At 42.6% G+C, this 23,947-nt stretch overlaps 1 protein-coding gene across 3 annotated transcripts in view; it reads left to right on the top strand.

Moving 5' to 3' along the window:
* The window catches only part of CLIP2 (CAP-Gly domain containing linker protein 2), a 153,553-nt gene that overhangs the window by 25,870 nt on the left and 103,736 nt on the right, over positions 1-23,947 (top strand). For all 3 annotated transcript variants that reach the window (XM_075589975.1, XM_075589977.1, XM_075589976.1), the window contains exon 2: positions 20,675-20,898. In XM_075589975.1, coding sequence (XP_075446090.1) covers positions 20,787-20,898 — 112 coding nt within the window. In that variant the 5' untranslated portion in view covers positions 20,675-20,786. The remainder of the gene's footprint in view (positions 1-20,674; positions 20,899-23,947) is intronic.

The following is a 23,947-nucleotide window of genomic DNA, read 5'->3' as shown; positions in this document are numbered from 1 at the left end:
TTGTAGCTTTATATGACAGTGCCAGTGCTTTGGAGACATACTAAATCCTTGCCCTTAAAGTCAGACAATCTAAATAACAGAGGCAGGCACAGCGTTACTGGCGAGTCTGACAGTGAAGATGAAAATACAGTGTTTGGAAGAAGATGAAGAATCCAGACTTTTGGCTTTGAGGGTAACAAGCTGGGTGGAGTGCAATTACTTCACTGCCAGATGACACTGCCTAGCCAACCCGTTTTATGACATATTCCTGCATGGACTTATGTGTCAAGGATGACTAGGTTGGCCTGTGTGTCCAATTTAGCTTAAATTGCAACAGCTCGTGTTTTCTCTTCCCCCTTTAGACACAAACCTGGTTCAACATAAAGCATCTATCACTGATCTTCAGTTCAAGAGTCCAGCAAGTGTGTTAGTCCCTGGACAAGTACGTTAACCAGCAAGTATATATTTAAAGAAAAATGGATTTATTAACCTATAACACAGAGAGAGAGAGAGAGAGAGAGAGAGAGAGAGAGAGAGAGAGAGAGAGAGAGAGAGAGAGAGATATTAATAATCAATAACAAATAGACGATACCGTTCTGTGGCTAACTAAATGCTTTTATTTGTGCGAGCTTTCGAGATACACTGATCCCTTCTTCCGGCTGTGTTACAAAGGATATAGCAATAAACAATCACCCTTTCTTGCTTTATTCATTGTAACCGCTGTAAGAGATCCGTGTATCTCGAAAGCTTGCACAAATAAAAGCATTTAGTTAGCCACAGAACGGTATCGTCTATTCGTTTGTGACAGATATAGATATATATGTTACAGGTTGATACATCCATTTTTCTTTAAGTAGAAAATGGAACCATTAGTCAGTCATTAAAAAAAAGTAGTGGTGTTCTTGCATTGAAAAAAAAGAAGTTGCTGTACTCTTGATTCCCTAGTGCTGCCTTAGGGCAGGTCCATACTGCTGTCGCCCGCGCGGAGGCTCGCGTGTCCGTGGCGTCACCCGCGTGAAGCAGGTGCGTTTTTTGGACATGCTAGACATGCTGTCGTGGGGCGTATCTAGCGGCGTGTCAGTGATGTCATGGAGCTGGTTCACCCTCATTGGGCGAACCGCTCACTTGACCTGCCCGTCGCGCCGATAAATCGGTTTCAACTGATCCCTCCCGCAAGGCGCCCCCCCTCCTGCTTTCGCGCGCATGCGGTCTATGGGCGCGATCAATGCCTTAAGGCAATGTGATCGCGCCACGCGCGGTCTGCAGCAGCATGGACTTAGCCTTACGCCTCAACCACTGCTTTTACTGGACCGATATGAGTTTCTCATAAATTAATTGTAAGGTTACAGAGCTTTTGAAACCTTTTAGGCCTCTTCAGTTTGCAGAAAAATGAGACCTGGGAGTTTTCAAAAGGTCTGTGTACTACAATTTCTTGTGGTTATTTCAGTCCCAAGCAGTGTGCTCCAATACTCTCATGACTTGTGCAGCCTTAATATAAGAGCATCCTTTGATGTCTGTAGGAGGTTTTAGCACACTTCCCCAGCCGTGTAACATCTTTGTAATACTTTCCTGCTTGTGATCATTTGTTGGCAGTTTTCCCAACAGGAGACTGTGTCTGAGCTGCAAACTGTAACAATAGACAATGTTACCTTAGTAATGTAAGAATACATTGTAGCCGAGTTACACTGACTAATATATATATTTAATATATATATATTAGTGGTGTCCACACTACGTTGCAGTCTCTTTTAGTCCCAATTTAAGGCAGGAAACACTGTATTTCTCTATATGGGGTTTATTTACAGGGATTAAATCATACATCAACAGGCCCACCGTCCCTTTAAGTTAAAACATAAAAAGAACACCTATTCCCTTTAGGGAAAACTAACTACACTGTAGCTTTAACCCTTACTAACTGGATGGCCAGCTAAGCTGGTTCCCACCCCAAAAACATGCCTTGGCATATGCAAAAATCTACACAGTCTCTGCACATGGCAATAAAGGGTTTTTTCTTATCTGATAGCCCAGTGTTTGGGGCAGACATCCCCGCTTCAGCGCGGTCTCGCTACCTTCCTTCCTAGGGGAGCTCGGCCCCATGAGAGCTCAGAGAATCTCTCCTCTTTAAGTCCACTGTTAAGGATAGGATATCCCCCGCTTCAGCACAGTCTCTCGTCCGTCCTTCCTTCTTCCTGGGATTAACAACCCAGGCAGTCCCAGCAGGCTCTGCGACCACCGTCCAGCGGGTCTAGGAGCTGTGCCAGCTTCCGCAGCTGGGCAGGACGCTTTTCTGTCCCCCCTTCTCTGAGGAACAGCAGTCAGTCTCTCAATGGCAGCTCTCTGTCTGCCTTAAAACACTTCCTTGTTCATTCAGACCAGGCTGATTAATTAATTTGCAGCTGCTGCTATTTTCTGCAATCTTTTCTACTCGCGCCCCCCCTCCTGCTTCCCTCCCTGTTCGCGCCCCCCCCCCCTCTCACCGTCTCTTCAGCTCCCGGCATCAAATTACGCTGTGGGGTCACGGGACATCACGTTGCATTGCCAACGTGACATCACATGACCCCGCGGCGCCAAAGAGAAGGTAAGTGAAGTTGCAGAGGCCTCACGCAATCCTCCGGTATTATTTTAAATGCCTTGGGGGAAGAGCGTGGGGCCCATGCAACTGCCCGTGCCCCCCCTGAATAATCTTGCGCCCTCCAGTTTGCGTACCGCTGGCTTAATGCACTCTTCCAGCACCTAGAGGACAGTGATGGTATCACTATATATATATATATATATATATATATATATATATATATGTATGTGTGTATCTATATCGGTATCTATATCTATATCTATCTCACGTATGATATTGAATGTTTTGTTCCAGATATTGGTTTAGTCAAATGGCTTCAAAGTGATGGAGTCTTGAAAGACTGGGATTCTGTCAGCTGAATATGAGAAATATGCAGAACTCATCTGCTGTGTATACAGTACATGTGAACTGAGAATTGGCATAAAACCCGTCACAAAAACCGATGACTCTACATTTACAGTACACATTTTCTTTATGTCTGAGGTCAACACACTGTTTCCTTTGAAGAACATCAAATGAATAATGTTCAGAATGTAAGGCAGAGGAGCGCAATCTTTTTTCCCTGCACCCCCCTGCCGGCTGTTCCCCTCTCTCCGTGCCCCCCCCCCCACCTTGGCATTGTAACGCCATTTGACGCAGTGTTGCCATGGCGACGCGTCTCCAGCAGCCGCCGGAGCCAAGGTAAGTGCAGTTCCAGAGGCCTTCGCCGCATCCCCTGGCACTTATTTTAAGTGCCTTCTAGAAGCACGCAGGGCCTCTGTAAACCCCGCGCTCCCCACAGAAAATCTCGCGCCCCCCAGTTTGGGCACCGCTGATGTAAGCGACATTTTGGTACTTTTCAATTCTAATTAAATCCAGCCACTGTATGCGGTGTTGTTAAAATGTGTCTGTACTACAGGCTTTCCCTTTCCACCATAGCATACCCAAAAATAATTTGTGCCAGTGATGATGCACATGACAGCGGTTACCAAGAAATATTACAGCCTAATTACATTCTACATTTAGTTGATAAGAACTGAATATGTTTATGCAAAGTTTGTGCTACCACAGGCTCTTAAACATCATGAGTGACAAATGTGAGGGAGCAAATCTGAAATCGGAGGCAGATTAACCTCAGCCAGTTCTGGTGCCACTTTAGTATAGGGAAGCAAGGAGCACAGCCAGTGTAGAAATCTGCAGGAAGAGTCCTGTAGAAAAAAATGAAGGGCACAACTCCACGCTAAAACTGAGGGTGGTTTATTGAATTAGTGCACAGGGACAGAAACACAGCCCACATACCAACGCGTTTCGTCCCACGGGACTTTATCAATGACACCTTGATAAAGTCCCGTGGGACGAAACGCGTTGGTGTGTGGGCTGTGTTTCTGTCCCTGTGCACTAATTCAATAAACCACCCTCAGTTTTAGCGTGGAGTTGTGCCCTTCATTTTTTTCTACAGGACTCTTCCTGCAGATTTCTACACTGGCTGTGCTCCTTGCTTCCCTATACTCTGGTTCCTCTGATCAGGACTGCACGCAGTGGAACTTTGCCTGGATGGATTTCGGATTCCTATACACTCAATGGAAAGGTAATGGGCAGTAGCCCTCATTTTGTTACCTTGGTCCCTATTAAGGGAAGTGTATATGTTAAGGGGGGAGAGCGGGGTAAACCACATTTGCGGTAGTCGTGCTGACTGACCGCTAGGTCCCATGTTTATGCCCCCCCCTTGACCCTTTTATTACACATATGTTGGAATGATTTATGGAAGTTCCCATCTACTTATATGCTGAAATACAGTTTGTGAGTCCAAACACGTATATGAGCGTCAATCTCTACGTATATACATACTGGTGCCACTTTAGAAACACACAGCCCCTATACTGGATGCAGTTAAGATGTGTTCCTCATACTCCGAATGATTTGTTCCTTTTGTTTGAATGAGACTTAACTCTTCCCAAGCAACTACCTAACACATTTATCAGGGGCCACGCATTATTTGTGTATTTACCATTGTGAATCTGAACGTGATGAAGACATATTGGTTGGTATCACTTTATCTCTGCTGGTGCTGGCATGCCCCCCTTGTTTTATACCTCATTTGTGCCATTGTTTTTTTCTGGCAACATTTTCCTACACCACCTGATGAAGGACCCTGAGATGGTCGAAAGCATGTAACATATCAACTACTTGGTGGTCCAATACAAAGGTATCATACCACCTACTCCCTCTCCATCCTTTGTGATTATACTACACTTGATTAATGGAGCAATCCATGCCGTTTTTTTTACATTTTTTTATTTTTCCATTAGGATAGAAGCAGGGGGTCTCTGGAGCTAAAACTCATTAATTTCAGCTCAGGAGACACCCTGCTTCCCGAGATACAGACCTCCAAATGGGGTGCCGGTATCTCGGCAAAGTTTAAAGCTCCCGCGTCACTTCAACCAATGGGAAGCTGAATTGGATGACATCACGGCTTTCTATTGGCTCACAGGTCACGGGAGCTGTGACACTCCGCCATTATGTGAACATTGGTAACCGAGAAGAGTGGCTACCAGCAACCTTTATAGAGGTAAGTATCTCCGGAAGCAGGGGGTCCTCAGAGCTGAAATTAATGGCGTTCAGCTCCAGAGATGCCCTGCTTCAATCCTATGTTAAACATAAAATTTAAAAAACCCACAAATCCCGGGCTTGGATTTTTGCTTTAAATCACTTCAGTGCATCCTCTGCAGCTAAAGGAGTATACATTTTCAATGAACAAATCCTTTGGCGCAAATTACATTTTAACATGTTTTTGAGCTCTGTTTAAAATAAATATTCTCTATGAATGCTTGACTGACCCGCGATACATTACTTTGTGATGCTTCTGTGTTACTGGTGTTTTCCAGGCTCTTCAGATTTTCTGGTTTTCTGGTAATATAATCTAAATATAACTCCCAATTTAAACTTCCATGGACGACTATAACATAAAATTGTTGTCTGGACAGATTATGCGTGCTGAAATATCTTAAACTACAGGCCCTGCGTTGCCATGGACCCCTACACATGTCTGTGCAAGTGGAGAGACAGCCCCTGATCTCTCTATCACTGAGCGGGCTAATGCCACAATCCAGACAATGTGTTTCTTTTTACACAGGATTGGAACTTGGAGTGTCTTCTGGAGCTGAGCTGCATTATTTTTAGCTCCGGGGACCCCCCTGCAATATACTCATTTAGTTACCTGTGTTCTCGCTGGACATTTAAATGGCTGCCATCCCTTGCTGCTTCCTTGAGGCATGTTGGTGAGCATATTCCCGAAAGAGAAGAACACCGGGTAAGAGTCTAGGGAACCGGGATGGGGGAAATCTTCTGAGGTAAAAGCAGGGCGGACAGGATAGCTGCTTTGACGCTGAACTAAATTGTTTTTGTATTCTGAGCTCGCCAAGTTACGATTGACATTTCTTTTTAAATCGTCACAGTGATTGGGAGGAAAATTGCCTACTCACGTTTGGTGGATTTGGACACATGAAAAATGTCACCCTGATATAAAAAGTGAATGTTTACCATACTGATATTGATTCATTACTATGGGTTTATTTCCTTTGTGTGTTCTTATATACACTTTTTGGCTTGTGCCAAGTCAGTGTTTTTCAACCAGGTTCCTAGGAACCCTTGGGTTCCTCTGTTTTCCCTTAAGGGTTCCATGTAATTTTTAAATTGTACGAAATGCTGAAGAATTTACAATGCATTTGATGTCAGACGTGCTGTTGGAGAGGGTTGGGGTTCCACAGAATTTCACATAGGGTTCCTTAACCAAAAAAAGGTTGGAAACCACTGTGCTAAGTGATAAAAATCCTATTGATAGAAAAATGTTCTGCTGTTAGATGCCTTTTTTATTTGAAGAAATCTACAAAGTTATATCACATCAAGTGACTGCATTGTCAGGATTATCAGCACATTTTAGAAGCTTCTTTTGCGCTTTATAGTTAAATAGCTTTTCATTAAAGCAACGTATACCACTGTTTTCTTAACAGTGAATCTCTGAGCAAATTTGGTCATCACTTATTTAGTTACAGTATATGTATTTCTAAGTGCAGTATCTCAGACATTGCATAACCATTGACTTTTCCTTCTACATATGTTGTACTAGATAACACAGTACTCTTCCTTTAGGGATTGTTGCCTGCCATGGCAGGAAAAAGGGCCCATATTTACTAAGGAGTGCTGAGCTTTAGCACGCATTAACTCGCATTCATGGGAATTGGAATTAGATTGTGCTAGAGCTTAGCACCCTTTAGTAAATATGGGCCAAAGTAGAAGAAATGCCTAGTGGGATGAGAAGTTGAACAAAAGTGGCAGATTCTATTATTTTATTATTTTTTCCAACATTTTTTATTAAACCTTTTTGAAAAATAGGGGAGGGGGGGTACAGAAAATAAGAGGGAATAGAAGAAATAACACACCATGGACCAAGGACCACATGGGTCAAAATGTACACAACTATAAGAGTGCTATAAAGAACGTATTACCACGACGTATTACATTAATACAGGTAGGGCAAGTTATTAATACAATGACCAAAAATAGCAAGACAAAAGCAAGTAACATTATTCCGAAATACAAACCTAGCTGTTTATCCATGGGTCCCAAGTTTTATAGAAGGATTTTGTGCTGGATTTTAAGAATGCTGACAGCTTTTCCATTAGCATGACATCATACATTTTTCCAGTGACTAAGTTTAGGGATGCACCCTTTGTTTCTTCCAGGCTGCTGCAATTGAACACCTGGCCTCATGTGGGGATAGTTTGCATTGGTGGGGTGGGGTGTTGGCAGGGTCTCAATTAGCTTTTCTAACAATAAATGAAAGGGTCCAAGCCTACCCTGACATAAAAAATTGATTCTAATAGGTATTGTAGACCACCAAATGCGGACCATGTCTCCTATTAACCCACACTCCTTCCAGCATTTATCTGAGGCACCAAGGTACATTTGCCTTAATATTTGGGGGGGCAGGTACCACCTATACATAATTTTGGAAACATTTTATTCTATGCTGGTGCAAATTGAGGTTTTTGAAGCCCACTCCCAAATACCACACCAAACCCCTGTTTGTTATTTCAATCATTAGGTCTTGTTCTCACTTGCACATCGCCATATAGTTGGGAGCAGGAAGGCCACCCAAAGAGTCTAGTTCCAAATATAAGCTGGAGATCAAACTCTTTTGTTATTCGACACATATACTGTACACATATTTTCCAATGTTGTACATTTCGAAAACTCCAGTGATTGTGACAGTTTTAAAGCAAAATGTATAACTTGGATAAAATAAAGGGTTCGTAGGGGGGAAGGATATAATATTTGATAGAAAAGTCCTTAAAAGTCTATCATCTTTCCCTTATTCAGCAAATCTTGCATGTCTTCGATACCAGCTAGTGGTTATGGCTCATATGTTTTCATCTTCATGCCCAGTGGAAAATTGGGATTATCCCATAGCGGGGTCAGTTTTTCAGGGCCCTATTATGAGTGAACATATTCCGTAGATTTCACCCCCCCCCCAGTGCGTTGGCCGCCCTGCGAGCCCCCCCCACACTTCTTTTACACCTCCTCACTCTCCTATATTCACCCTTCTCTCCATGTATTTCTCTGCACACTGACAAACACAGCACACTGACAGACACTGAATCACAAATAGCACACTGACAGAGCAAACTGTAACTGACACATTTACACAGAAACACACACAGCAAATTGACACACACACGCGTACAACAAACTGACACACAAACACAGCAAATTGACACACACAGCAAACTGACACACAAATACACACAGCATACCTTCCCACAGCAGCACATAGTAACTCCTCCCGCTGATGTCATGGAGAGCAGGGCGGGCAGAGCTCTGCAGCTCTCTGCCTCAGTTCCGCCCCACCCAGGCTCTGCTGCCTGCTCTCTGCAACACCCCCCCCCCCCTCCTCCCCGCAGCTCCCATCTCCCGATCCAGCCGACAAGTTGCTGTTAAGGGGACCAGAGGAGGAAGGGGGGCTGACTTCTGTGGTTGGCTAGACGGCTGGGCCAAATGTCCCGGCTCTCCCCCCTGTCGGCGGCCCCTGGGCTTTGCCCGGGCTATAGCTACGCCCCTGGTTGGGGACAAGGATCGATAAGCCAGACTTTGTTCATTGGATAACCAACGTCTAGCAGGTACAGGGATACTGGTCTCAAGAGCCATGATTTGATATCAACCCACCTCTATTGTGCTGAGGGTGCATGCCAGTGTATTACTTGTTTTTAAGTGTGTCGCTATTTAGTATCTGCACAGATATGGTACTGCTAAACCCTCGCCAGATTTTGGTGTCATCAGAATTGATCTGGCTAGCCTTGGTCTCTTGTGTTTCCATATAAATTGGAAAAATCTATTTGGCAGTGTATTGCAATCGGGAGAGCTTGGAAACAAAAATAACCTGGTGAAGATGTTCAGAGAGAAAATCCATCCTACCAGGAAATGTGAAAATTTGAACAAGATTGAATTCCCCACCAATGATTAAAAGGTTATCCATATACATCTTGAAGAGATCTAGGATTACCCTCAGGATTTCTAATTGACGTTCATTTGAGGCATAGATGTTTACTAGCGTGATAGCAGCACCTGACAGTACAGCTTGAACAATCAAATATCTACCCTCTTTATCCTACTTTGGGATCTTGCGTGGCCATGTCACTGGGCTGACTCTTTGTTCAGGTTCTTCGGACTCAGACCTAGGACCTCCAGGAAACAATTTGCCTCCTCCAACGATCTAATGGAGAACTGGTTGCCATCTCGAAGGAGTATTAGTGTAAATGGGAATTCCCACCGTTATTCAATACTTTTTTCCCCTCAAAATGTTGGTCACTGGCCTGAGTACCCTACATCTCAAAGTGGTAGATCTTGGGAGTCATTAAAGATCTGAATCATAGCCCCTTTAAACTCAATGTCAGAGTTCCTTCTTGTCCTGCATTCACCTAGTATCTTTTCCTTTGTGGTAAAGTAGTGGAGTTTCACCACTACATCTCGGGTCCTATTGGGGTTACTGGGCCTCATTCCCTGGGCTCTGTGTGCATGGTCCATTAACAGTAGGTCTTCAGTCAGGGATGGAACGATATAAATGAAGATTTTTGAGATAACTTAATAGCTTATCAGACGAAGCTGACTGGAATGTTCCTTAATCTAATTGTTTGTCGTCTTTCTCAATTTTCTAAATCTTCCACATAGTCTTCTGAAAGTCTGAGGATTCCTTCGTCCATGTTTGTCTGCGTCTGTGTGGTTTCCTCCATTTTGCGCTCCAAATCACAGATTCTCTCAAAGAGAAGTGACTTGTTTAATCTCTGAAGCTGCCTTTTGCAGTTTAGATTGCAGAGTAATAGTTATGTTTTGTAATAAGGGTTTTTCTCTGCCTCCAGGCCTGATTCCGAGGATTAATGTGAGGCCACGGAGAGCCGCCATGTTCTTAATCGGCTCTTTCTGTGCTGCTGCGCTGAAAGAACCTAGAAACCTCTTGTGAAGATTTTTTTTGTTCTCTGGAGGAATGCTGAATTACTCAGGAGATCTTTTGACTATGATAGGTACCAGACAAGTCAGGTTTAGGCTTTGACATGCTTTCCAGAGCGGTCAATGGAGCTGAGCCACTAACCGCCTGTGACAGGGTAAATAAAAGCCACCAGCTATATGCCTGGCAGACCTATGTTTAGTCTGCAGTGCAGCAGTGATTAGGTTAACTTCAGCTGGGAATCTCAGGACAATTAGTTGGATCCCAGCTGCCTAATCAAGGTGTGTTAAAAACCCCAGGCTATAGACACATGCTGGCTAGCTGTTCATGAGAGAGGAGAATACTGATAGAAGGTCTGTCTATTTGTATGCTATCTGAAGCAGGGAAATCCCCTGAAACTCTGGAGAGAGAGAACAGCTTGATACAAGGTTTGTTAGCAAAGTACATGGTTTATGAAATGCCTGTCTCCTGCATAGAAAAGAGTAGCTGCCTTATTTTTACTCTGTCTGCTAAAGAGAAACTGTTTTGTCTGCTGAAGAGAAAGACATTTTTCTTTTGTTTGCTGATGAAAAGCTATTTTTGTTTTGTGTGCTGTATAAATTAAGGCTAAATAAATAAGCCTTATCCAAAGAACCTGCGTGTGTAGTTGCATTTACCCTGCAACACCGCCCCTCAGCACTGCGCATGCGCCCCTATCTCTCAGTATTTTAAGTAACAAAAAAATTACTAATACATACACTAATACACTAAATAAAAATAAATTGCATATATGCTTTGTAATAAAGGAAGAAGAATCCAGGCACTCTAATGATCTTTAATGATGAAAAGATGTTTATTCAAGCATGATCGATATTTCGAACTACTCTGGGACCTTTGTCAAGATAAAGAATAAAGTACATACAGTGCAGTTTGTATATCCTCCCCCAAGGTAAAAGAAAGTCACCAAACTGCATTTACTGATGCTAATTACAAAAAAAGCTTCCTTAGCAACGCAGCCACCTAGTAACCCTGTGAGGTAAGGCTATACAAATATAGCCCACCTAAAAGTGAAAACCAAGAGGTAGTGAAAAAATCTATATAAAAAACATGTAGCGCAAATGTCACTGCATACTGTATATAAAGCAACACAAGTGACTTGATCATGTTAAAAACAGAGTCAGAACGCAACCAGTTACCAGGCGGGTCAGAGCGCTAAACATATCACTGTGCTGAATTAGCTACATAAACGGAGACATCGTACATCTATGGCAACCACTTGAAGAAACTGTAACAGTCTCAATCATTAAGAATCTGCAAGGATGGAACCACTATAGTGTGACAGAGTAATTATATGCAGAATGAAAGGACCTGTATTGCGATAAGGATAAATAGCATGTAGCGATGGCAATAGTATATCAATCAATTTACATGGATAATGAAGGTCTGCTCCCTTCTGCTGTAAGTTGCTTATTATAATATAAAATTCCTGTATCAGCATAGACTGGCAATACAGCTCCCAAAGCTTGTTGGTTAATGTGGGTCCATAGTATAAACCACAGTAGGGACTCACTCCTAAACTTCATAAAGTACAGTGTATGTTACACCTGCGTTACACAGGGCTGTACACGTATACTGTTGTAGCCGGCTAATGTAGATCCCTGTCACCATTAGTAATTTTAGGCCCTGCTGGTAATGCTCCAGGTAGCCCAATAAGCAAATAAATTCAGCAACATTAAATAATGTAGATCCTCAGGCAGAGAAAACAACTGTGACTACTCTAGCAGATATCCATAGGTATATCGTGGTGTATGGTGGACATTATATCATGGTGATATAATATGCACATTAAGATTCAGCTGCCTTTAGTCATGTATCATGGTCAAAATATAGACACATTGGTAGGTACAAACAGTCTATCATCAGGATGGACAGAGAAGATAAGGGACATAATCAGGTACAGAGATATTGTAAAACACCATAACAATGGCAAGGCTATTTATTGTCCATAGCGATCCATGTAAGTGACATCTAAATCACAGCTTGGACCCAGGATAGGACAAAAGCTGTATAAAAGTGTCATCCTACAGAGTCCATGTATGTGTATGCCAAAAGAAAGTATATATATATATATATATGTATATATATATGTATATATATGTATCTCTATATATCCAGAGATAAATAAATCGCAGGCATAATGTAGTTCTGCTGTAGCATCACTGAGATTGGGATGTTATAAATGTCATGGATGCATGACCTGACTCACTGAAGGTACATCCTTGAAACATCCACATTCTGACAAGGACATGAGGATTAATAGACATCTCACCTGTCATTCTACTTTGGCATGTGATCATGCAGATCACCAATGTACAGTTCGATATAGAAATGCTCCAACAGTCCTGGAATCTTTATGTACGTTCATCAATCATATAAAAACAGTGACGGTTCAGATGATGGAGTGGGTAAACTACTGGGTGAGTGACTATGGCCACTGAAAATATAAATCTCCTGAAGGCAACAGAATAAAATATGTGTAACACACTTCGCTGTACTGTACCTTATTGGAAATAAGTATGATAAAGTTCAGCACTCACCCCATTTTGTAGTGATGAGGATCCATGTAACAATATATCTTTGAAGATCTTATCCACTCCTAGAACCCACTGAAATCCTGGGGGCGTGCCCAGCCGCTGGTTGAGTTCCAAACGATCCAAAAAATGCAAAGAAAAGCACAAAGCAGCGCACTGCCCAGGGACACAGGAGTATCAAAAATAAAATATACGTTTATTGTCAGTCAGACATAGCAAACAAGAGGGTACAACCCTCCAACGCGTTTCACACAACAAGGTGCTTTATCAACGCCTTGATAAAGCACCTTGTTGTGTGAAACGCGTTGGAGGGTTGTACCCGCTTGTTTGCTATGTCTGACTGACAATAAACGTATATTTTATTTTTGATACTCCTGTGTCCCTGGGCAGTGCGCTGCTTTGTGCTTTTCTTTGCATTTTTTGGATCACATGCCAATGTAGCCTTGTGTACATCAGAAAAACGGATCGGACCCTTAGAGAACACATGAACGAGCATAGATCCAGCAAACGATTGACTTGCAAATAAAGGACTCTGATCTGCCTTGTATCTGGTTGGGCTCTGACTCAGTTTTCAACATGATAAAGCCACTTGCATGAGTTTGTTGCTTTATATATGTACAGTAATATTTGGGTTACATGATATATATATATATATATATATATATATATATATATATATATATATATATATATATATATATATATATATATATATATATATATACTGAGTTAAGTTATGGTGAGTAAAAAAAAGTGACAAAAAACCTCCACAGCAAAGCAAATATGCAAATGTAAATACACCTGTATGCTCATCTGCATGTCTTAGGCAGGTCTGCAACCCTGCCTTTCACCATTATCACCCAGCACACAGCACTTCCACTGCAGCAAGGGATTCTGGGAAATGACATGCAAATGAGCACACAGTGCCACTTTTTGCTTCAAAAACCATTTTTAACATGGTTCCCTATAGGCTTAAGCTTGCTGCATGGTCACAGCTTTGAGCACAGCCAGGGTTAAGGTGCATACCCAGAAAACCCACCCACAGACAGCTGTTTCGACCTTAATGGGTCTCATCAGTGTGGGGTATATATATATATATTACTATCTCTGTTGGTTTTTACTTTTAGGTGGGCTATATTTGTATAGCCTTACCTCACTTGGTTACTAGGTGGCTGTGTTGCTAGGGAAGCTTTTTTTCCAATTAGCAACAGTAAATGCAGCTTGGTGCCTTTTTTTACCTTGGGGAGACTATATAAACTGTATATAGACTATTTAAACTGGATTGTATGTACTTTGTTCTTGATCTTGACAAAGGTCCCAGATTGGAACCGAAACGTCAGTCCCGCTGGAATAAACACCTTTTTTCTTCAAAGACCATTGGAGAGCCTGGATTCTTCTTCCTTTCCTACATGCAAGTTCCCTCCCTGGCTACTTGATCCTGTATACACCTGTGGCAGAACTGCTATAGCGTAAGTGCTCCTAAACCCTGAACACTACATGCTTTGTAAGGCATTTTAAAACGTACTCTGGTATACTGATTATCACAGTGTAAATATACAAAGGATTATTCAGATTGTTGCTAAAATGTATATACAGGCAGTCCTCGTTTTACAAAGCTTCGCTTTACAACGAATGGCTTATTCAACGCTATGCAATGCATACCTATGTTCATTTTTACAACGCCAAAACGGCTTATCCAACGCTCTTACGACGCTTTGCAAAGTTGTTTATGTGTATATAATATATATATTATATTATACTATATAATATATTATGTTATATTATATATATAATACAGTATATACACTATATAATTTATGTGTGTGCTACATATCTTATTGCCTGTGTAAAATATTTGGTGTATTTTAGTGTTAAAAATGCCTTCAGGAACAGAACCTTTTCTTTAAAACAGTGTTCCTATGGGAAAAAGTGTTTCGCTTTAAGACGTTTCGCTATCCAACGCCATTTTGAGTAACGCATTGTGTCGGATAACCGAGGACTTCCTGTACAAGGTGCCAACATACACTGCAACACTGTACAATGGAGAGGGATATAGATAAAGGGAGTGAAATACAAAGATTTCTACGTTAACAAATACTGATATGCCATGCAATTCCAGGATGCACGATTTTACAGTGCAAAGGATTCTGGGTATGTTCATGCAAATATTAACAATGATACTTTGTTATATCGTACTGATAGTATTCATTCACAATTAATCTCTGTACCAAAGAATTTCAACTGAGGGCTCCTAACCACTAGGCCACTGCTCCTTCCACACATGAATAGTGTCCCTTTTAATTTGTGGACATTTTCAGAGAAATGCATGAAAATACCTGAATGTATAAAGATGAAGAGCAGACCTGACAGGTCTCCTGGATAAAATGTCTCAGAAAGCACCCACTGTACCCTGAAGCTATGTAGCAGCCTGCGAAACAGGTCAAATTAATCAAAGATGACATCCTGTTCAGCGCCTTTTCGATCAGCCGCCCGCTTAGAAACATACAGTGGACTTTATGTCAAGTAAAAGCACTCAGGCATGTAACACCTGTGCCATTTTAACTGTTTCTTTAAAATGCAAGATTGTTTAGTAGTTAGTAAGTTAAGGAAGTACACCACAAATGTATCAAGAATACACGATATACAGTATACGGATTTAATTAGAGGCTTATTAAAGGAATCCATTTTTGTTTGAGATACCACTTCCAGCTCTTACATGTTACCCATATATAGATATATACATGTACACATGTTTGTTGTGTATGTAGGTAACAAATCTGTTGGTACATTGGTAACGATTTATTGAATTGAGAATTTGGCTTTACTGCCCTAAAGTAGAGGTAAGAGGCTCATTATCGCTTCGCAGACAGTATGTCTCTCTTTACCTCTCAACAATTTTAAAATGGACCCATATGAGCTTATGTCTACTCCATTACACAGCTTTTCAGCAGAGCCTGGGTTTAAGAAGTGCACAGCCAGTAAACCTGCTCACAGACAGCTGTTTTGACCTGGTACAGGGGTTTAACCAGACATTAACAAAGTTATGGCGGGTAAAAAGTGACAATAAAACCTCCACCGTACAGTACAATGGGGATGGTACTTGTGATATTGTAGGTAACAAAATCAGTAACAGTGGTATTTAATTAGTAACAATTTATTGAATTGAGAACTTTGGCTTCACTGTCCTAAGGCTGAGATTAGTGCTCGCGACGGCGCATGCGTGGTGAGAACAGGCATCTTCCCTATGAGGCTGCCCATAGTGCGCGGGACCTCACTAGCGATGCAGAGCGACTGTGCGGCAGATTTTTTTGTCATTTGAGCGGTTCAGCCGAAGAGAGTGAACCAGCCTGGTGACGCGTCCGTCATGCCTCCCCAATCACTGGAAGCTCAGTTCACCCATCGCTCGGGCAAGAGGTGCGCGCGCAAGACGTCATGTGCTGCGTCGCGTGCACCCACTATAATCTGAGCCTAACATGGAAGGTAAGAGGCCAAAAAGATTGTTGCACACTCAAACTCACGATGAGAGCACAGCAGCATGCAGGACAGGACAGGATAAAAACCTTGGAGGAAACCGCACTGCCTTTCTTCTGGCACACTAATTGATGTAACACTATCATTAAGGGATAGGAATTTTAGATGCCCAATAGAGGGACTGTGTTTGGACAGCAATACATGGGAACGCTGGCAGTGTGAGAGTGAAGCTGGGCAGAAAGGGGGAAGGGAATGATGTGGCCGGGCACAGTGTGTGTTGGTGTAACTTGCCCGGGAAGGGAGGATGGCCAGGGACGTAGCCTGCCAGAGAGAGAGAGAATGGCGGGAAGCATAGTCTGCCCGGAGAGAGAGGATGGGCTGGACATAGAATGGTCTGGGTGTAGCCTGTCTGGAGAGAGAAGATTGCCGTGGCGTACCTGCCCTGAGAGAGAAAATGGCCTGGGTGTAGCCTGTCTGCAGAGAGAGAAGATGACGGGGGGGGGGGGGGGGGGCGTATTCTGCCTGGAGAGAGAGCCTGGCCATGAGCTTAACCTGCCCAGTGGAGGACGGCCAAGCGCTTTCTGGAGGAGAGACAGAAGGAAGGAACCAGTTGCGGAGCAACGCCTGTAACCTGTAGCATGCAGTCAGATAAAGCCCTAGCAAACCCCACTTGGGGGGAGCAAAAATGTAAATCCTAAATCTAGAGCCGAGCTGAAAGCATGCTAGCATTCTGGGCATTGTGGGCTAGCATTCTGGGCATTGTGGGCTAGCATTCTGGGCATTGTGGGCTAGCATTCTGGGCATTGTGGGCTAGCATTCTGGGCATTGTGGGCTAGCATTCTGGGCATTGTGGGCTAGCATTCTGGGCATTGTGGGCTAGCATTCTGGGCATTGTGGGCTAGCATTCTGGGCATTGTGGGCTAGCATTCTGGGCATTGTGGGCTAGCATTCTGGGCATTGTGGGCTAGCATTCTGGGCATTGTGGGCTAGCATTCTGGGCATTGTGGGCTAGCATTCTGGGCATTGTGGGCTAGCATTCTGGGCATTGTGGGCTAGCATTCTGGGCATTGGGGGCTAGCATTCTGATTTTGCAGCTAGCAAAGGAGACTGGGAAGTGTCTGATATTTACAGTAAAAGCATATCCCAGCCAGTATTTTTTAGTGATTTCTTTTTTACCTCTTAATGTGCCGAGTTCCTTTCTTCTATTATTTAAGAGATCATAGCATCAATGAATTCTGAATAATACAGCAATTAAAAAAAGGTGTAGTGATTTGGGCAAAATTGTAAGGAATGAAAGAAAATGCCTTACCTTTGCCGCCATATTTAAGTTGTAAAAGTAATTTTACACCAGTATCTCTATGTAACTGAAAATTGCTCTTCAATATGTAATTAGAACGAAAAGCAAATAAGATTTCTAAAAAAAAAAGACAAAACCCATGGGGTATTAAAGTGGCAAGCGTCCCTCTCCTGCTCCTCACAAGCTTAACTTGGTGGTCTGGCAGTGAGGTGGGAACACAGCACAGAAAATAATCATTACATCCGGCATTATGGGTCTTTTTAAGCCACATTACATGGGTGGTGAGGATGCCATTTCATACCTGGCAGCTCACCAGCTGTTGGCCCTGCAGATTCAGCAGTTCTCCTTCTTTTAACGCGTTTGATTATCCCTTTTCTGGCAGCTTCTCACTCCCCGTCTGCCTGCCGTAAGCCTTTTTATTATCAGACCGCCAAATGGCTGCCACGTGTGATATAAAACTATGATTTGATCACGTCTTCTTGCTGCGTGGAAGACAGGACATGGTTTATTGTCACGTTCTGTACTTTCTCGTGTATTTGAAATCTTCTCCGAAGCACAAAAGGAACAATTTCAGTTGGATGATTGCCGAGTTGCTTCTGCATTATTTTGTCACCTACACTGTGAAGAGGAGATCAGAAAGGACAGGACTGGGAAAACTCTGCAGTATTGGCTATTTCTAAGGGAACCTATTACATTGATAAGTTGTTATCTGCAACTGACCCTTTAAAGTAACACTGCAACAGTAAGAGTAAGGCTGCGGCCAGGCAGGGAACGGGCACGCTGGCACTCGCGCGCTGCGCCCTGCTCAGCCGGGCGATTCGTGGCCGGCTAGGCGCATGCTCGCCTGGGGGCGCGGCCACAACGTCACTGAGCTGGTTCGCCCGCATTGGGAGAACCGCTCAGGTGACGCGCTTGCGAGCAGCAAAATCAAATTTGCTTGCTCTAAGCGCCGTGCAGGCGCAAGCGCTCGCTCACGCTGGCCACACACATTGCCGCAATGTGTTTCATCATGGCCAGCGTGAGCGCCCGCTCAGCGCCACCTTGGCCGAGGCCTAAGAGTAACAGTCTCACTGCTCTATTTTAAATGGGGTGTGTCATTTTTAATTGATGTAACACTTTAACAAGTTAAATCATTCATACCCTTGCTTTTATAGTATAGCATTCTAAAATGATGCATTTTCTATGATTAGGTCGGCATAGTTGGTCCTTTTATTGAGGATCTTTGTTAAGGCACCAGATTTAGTCAACATGAGAAAGGAGTGAAGCTTCAACCTAATTGCTGTGTGTAGTGTGATTCATTGATGTGTTACAACACAGATTCGCTATGATATGTGATGTTTGTTGATATATTTTTTACAGGCAGCATCATGCAAAGACAGTGCTGTGACATGTAGGATCTCCTGTATTACTGTCTGCAAATGAGCTAATTTTGTTAGCAACACATAGGCCTAGATGCAGTAAGCTCAGTTAAATCCGGGAACATGTGTACTGAGTTAATGCCATATCCATAAAGCACAGGCTTAACGACATGTTATTGTAGCATTAACGGTGCGTCAGTTTCCAATACCGTGATGTCATGTACGTCTTTGGGTTACTCCTATCCAGGCCATGAAATAAAGCTTTTGTTTGAGGGGCGAGAGAAAGGAGGAGAGGGAAATTATGCTAGGTTATTTAAATTATGTACAACTCTGGGCTACACCCTTGTTTTCAGGGTCTGGATGGTAGGAAAAGCAAGTTTAGTTATGACTTAAATAATGTAACGTTAAGTCCACATATTAACCTTACCGAACTTTAATGATTAGGGGATTTTATGATAGCGCTTCATTGCAGCATTGTCGCCAAGCTACCATTATAGTTAATAATGCTGAGCTCTGTAGGGGAGAAAACATGGCTCCATGTTACGTTCCTGTCCTTAGTTGATACAGCGTCACTGTTAACATCGGTTAACATCCCCTTAAGTAGCCTAAAGGAGTTTAGTGACTGTAGGCCACAGTGTTCCCTTATCCTAGACACTGACAGGGGGGGCGCGTAACATTGCTTAACAAAACAATAATTGCAACCCCTCTGGTGGAAACGGGGTTAAAAAAGCCACGAAGCATACTCCGTGAGTACAAGGTTTACATACAGATTGTATATAATGCGTATAGCCTCAAGTTTCCTCACTCTGTTTTCATAGAGTTCCCTTAGGCCATCTAAACTCGGACATCTGTTGGAATACTTTATCTGAGCTAATCCCAAATAATAGCATCTGTAATGGCTTTCATATTAACATGCGGACAACTAAGGCCGCTGTTAAACCATTGCATGAGCTGGTCTGATACTGTAAACATTTAACTGTGCTGGTAATTGTTCAAGTGACACGTGCTGAAGGTTTTTAGATCTTGAGAACAGTATTTTTCAATCAGGGTCCGTTGCAAATTTCAAGTCATTTGAAAATTGTACCAAATACAGACAAATTTACAATGCATCTGATCTCAGACTCGCTATTAGAGAGGGTTGAGGTTCCTTACAATGCATCTGATCTCAGGCGTGCTATTAGAGAGGGTTGGGGTTCCTCAGAATTTCACATAGGCTCATTAACCAAAAAAAAGATTGGAAACCCTAGAACCACTGCTCTCAAGAACAATTATTGAAACTGGTGGAGCAGTATGGAAATTACTTTAGATGGAGGATTCTCTATTATTGTGCTAAAACCATGATTATGTACTAACTTGGATCTACATTTCCAGTGGAAGTACATATAAAAATGTGGCCATGCTTCCTAGATCTTGATCAGGTTATGGATGATATTTACTAAGCAGGCGTCTTTACACAACAGAAGCTGTTTTATAACACCGCCAGTAGATATGGATCTATATTAATAATCAAAATGTTTTTCATAGAAAAGTTCATGGCCTGTCATAAGGTTAGCTGGTATGATTTTGTGTCTAATAATTATACTGCTATTAACCGCTCCGTTGTTAAACCTCCATGCAATTTATCGTATGTTACTCCAGTAAAGAGAGTTTAACATTTACAACAAGAAAATGATTGGGTGCCCTGTTTCATGAGTATCATAGCTTAGATGAGTTGGCAAATGATGTCATATGTCACTTATTATTATTTTGTCTATATATAAACAGCTGTATGATATGGAGATGTTTTTATAAAATAGAAATGTGCAGCCATATCAATAAACGCAATCAACAATAATAGCAGACAGTTCTTACATTGAAATAGCAATATTATAACATATCATTTTTGTCACGTGTTACTATTTTTGGGTTAAGGAGCAGGTAAACACTTAAATGCTTCCTTTGTTTATTTAGGTCCTTATATATGGAAGACTGTGTCCACTACGCAGAAGCCTGACCATTAAACGCGAGGTGATCCTTTACTGAGAAGAAGGACTGTTGACTAGGTGAAAAAATTGCCGACAACATGCTGAAACCAAGTGGACTTAAAATCCCTGGGAGGGGAGCCAAGCATTCCAGCCCAGTGGGAAGATCTTCTGCAGGGGCTAGTGTGACGGGCAGTACCAGCTCCAAGGAAGGTAAGGGGCCATAGGTCATATTTACTAAGCTGTGTTAAGCCATAAACCCATGTCTTCCTAGCACTCTTCAATGCATGGTCTTTACCCAGTCCAAAACGCATACTGTGCATTTACATGCAGTACCAATCCCCGAGGTTAAACAGAACAACCAAAGTCATGAATAGCTCGCAGCTGTCGGACGACCAACATAAGTGAGATCTGTAAGTTCTGCACCAAAACATCACATCTTGTAGCTGCAATTCCTCACAATTTTCTCTCTTCAATGGGCTGTGAATCAGAGGTCACATTTATAAGTATCTTACTGTATATTCCTAAAATTTGCCAGCAGCATTAAAAGTGAATGCGTATTTCTACGTTCTCGTTCACTGTGTGAGAGCAATGGAAAGATCACAGACACACAGAGCCTCAGGTGCTGCAGAGCTGTCAATCATACCTCTGCTTGCCGAAGTAGTAGCGCCACGCAATGCATTGTGGGGGGCAATTTCAGCAAGCAGAGTGGTGATTTATAGCTCTGCCTCAAAATCAGTCAGTCTTTCCAGTGCTGGACCTTCGCTCAATCGTCTCTGCACTACAAACATCAACAAGACTAATAAGAATCTGTGACACTAATTAAAAGTTAAAAGTGAAGCGAAACAAATATTGACAGCTCTGCCTCAGAAGTGGTTAAGGACACACAGTATTTCCAGTGCAGGACCCTATCGCATCATAGCCTTCCCATAGGGGACTTCTGTGCTTTCAAGTCTACATCTACATTTGATGCATCTTTAATTTAAGAGAAGCAGATCAGAGGAGGAGCTTTATTCCAGTAGGGAGGAAGCTCAGGTTAGGCATTGAGGGGCTCGTCTTCAGCTGTACTCAATGCTTGTTTCCCAGAGTCCCTGTGCATCCGTTCTTGCCAGAGTTGCCTGTCGCATCGATTAATTGGTAGTCACATCCACAGAATCGCAGGCACAAGCTGAGTTGCTGTTTGTAAGGTGTGCAGAAGTAATAATGTTGAGATAATTTATTAAGTGTACTGATGCTTTTTGCTGAATAAATATTAATTGCATTCATCAATTCTTATGCAGCATTGATACTCTGTGTATTACGTACTGTACATTAAATGGTAAAACATAATCCATACATTAATATTACATGGATACAAATGGAATTACATTATGTATGACAAATACAATCTGTGCAACTCTCCTAATTTATGGCCCCCTCTCCAGACGTGACAATAGCGCAGTTCAGCCCCGGAGGACGCCCCTGTTCAAATCCTTAAAATTAAATCAATCCTGAGAATGGGCTGACTTGCTCCTTTAACATTGGACATGGATAAAGTGGTTGATGCAAGGTAAAGGGAATTAAGGAAGCACTTTAATATATTCTATCTATCCTATGTACTGAAATAGCTATTTATTATCAAGAGAAATAATGCTAGCTTTTGACCATAAGGTCTATGAAACTTCACTCCACTCAGATTCACAACTAATATGTATTACATTTATGACTATTGATAAACAATAGCAAAAAAACTCAAGCTTTTCTTTGGTAAGAAGTCTATTTTTGTTGGATTTCCTATATGCAACTTAAAAGGAGTCTAGATTTTCATAGATAAATATTGCAAATGTATTAAAATATTTGTTTTCTCATTTGGGATTGTCACTGATAAAATATTGTCAAAAAATGCATAAAACACAAAAACAAATGCTTTTGTGTCGATGAAAGGGATTCATAGCATGCTAACCATCTCAGTGTGGAATTCTAAGCACGTTAGGCCCCGAGGCCAAAAGGAAGTAAAATGTTCCTCCCCGATTCCTTGAATAAATATGAGTGTCTCTTAAGAGATTTACAGTGTATCTCAAAGAGGCAAATGTATCTTTTTTTTTTTTAAACATAGGATTGAAGCCGGGGATCTGAACCCCGTTCATTTAAGCTCCGGGGAACCGTTGCTTCTGGAGATATCTCCTCCATAGGGAGTTCTGGGCTAGCAGGGATAACATAATGGCTGCTTTTCAAAGCACCCGCGCCCTGCAAGCCAATAGGAAGCCATGACATCATACGGTGTGGCTTCCTATTGGCCCACGTGACGCAAGAGTCACTCAAACTGACAGTAGAGTTAAAATATTTTGTGTAGCATGAATAAAAGATGGGATTCATTTGTCAGCTTCCACTTTCATAGAGAAGTCCTGTACATAAGTGGTCCGCGGCTTGTTGATTCCCAGACGCCTGGCTCTGCTACAATGGCCTAACTGACTGCATGGTACAGGTTCCCTTTGTCCCAAGGCAGAGTTTAATGCCAGCTGTCTGACAGCCTAAACCGTCCAATTATTCCCCTGCTTTGTGTTCTCTAGCTCCACTGTAAAATTGCACTGGCATGAAGCAACTTGGAAGTACAGTAAATGTTATAAATACCTTACTTAAAGCAGCAAAACCTGAAAAATTCTGTATGTTTTTATTTATTTATATAAATCAGTTCTGTTGTATTAGATAACTGTCTGAATTTTTTGAAGTGAAACTTCTTTGCTGCCACCTACCATATGAAATTTTTTCCTTGGAGTAAATCTCCTTGTTGGAGACGGAAGTGCAGTCCCGAAAGTGACATCACTGCTGGCAGAAGAAGCCGTTATGGCACCTGGTGCGCATGCGGAGGCCTTCCATGCTCGGAGCACATGCGCAGGAGTCGTTCCCGATGTCACGGCGTGCCTGCGCAGCGTCCGAGTGCAGCTACACAGCGCCTGCGCAATACGCACTGCGTCCGGCCACCGTTGGGCCGTGCCTGTGCAGTAGCCACTGTGTTGGCCGCACCTGCGAAGTAGGCGCAGTGGGGCACGCCTGTGCAGTACACGCCGTGTCTGGCCGCACCTGCACAGTAGTTGCGCTGCGCACGCAACACAGGTACACACACAGGTGTACACACACAGCGACACAAAGACACACACAGACAAATAAACACACACAGAGACACACACACACACACACACACACACACAGAGAAGCACACACACATGAGGAATTCACAGTTACTATACATATAGAAGTGCAAATAGGTAAAACAGGGTATGTG

Source organism: Ascaphus truei, chromosome 3 (assembly GCF_040206685.1).
Source record: "Ascaphus truei isolate aAscTru1 chromosome 3, aAscTru1.hap1, whole genome shotgun sequence".
Taxonomy (NCBI): Eukaryota; Metazoa; Chordata; class Amphibia; order Anura; family Ascaphidae; genus Ascaphus; species Ascaphus truei.
This window is presented reverse-complemented; position numbering and strand designations above follow the sequence as displayed.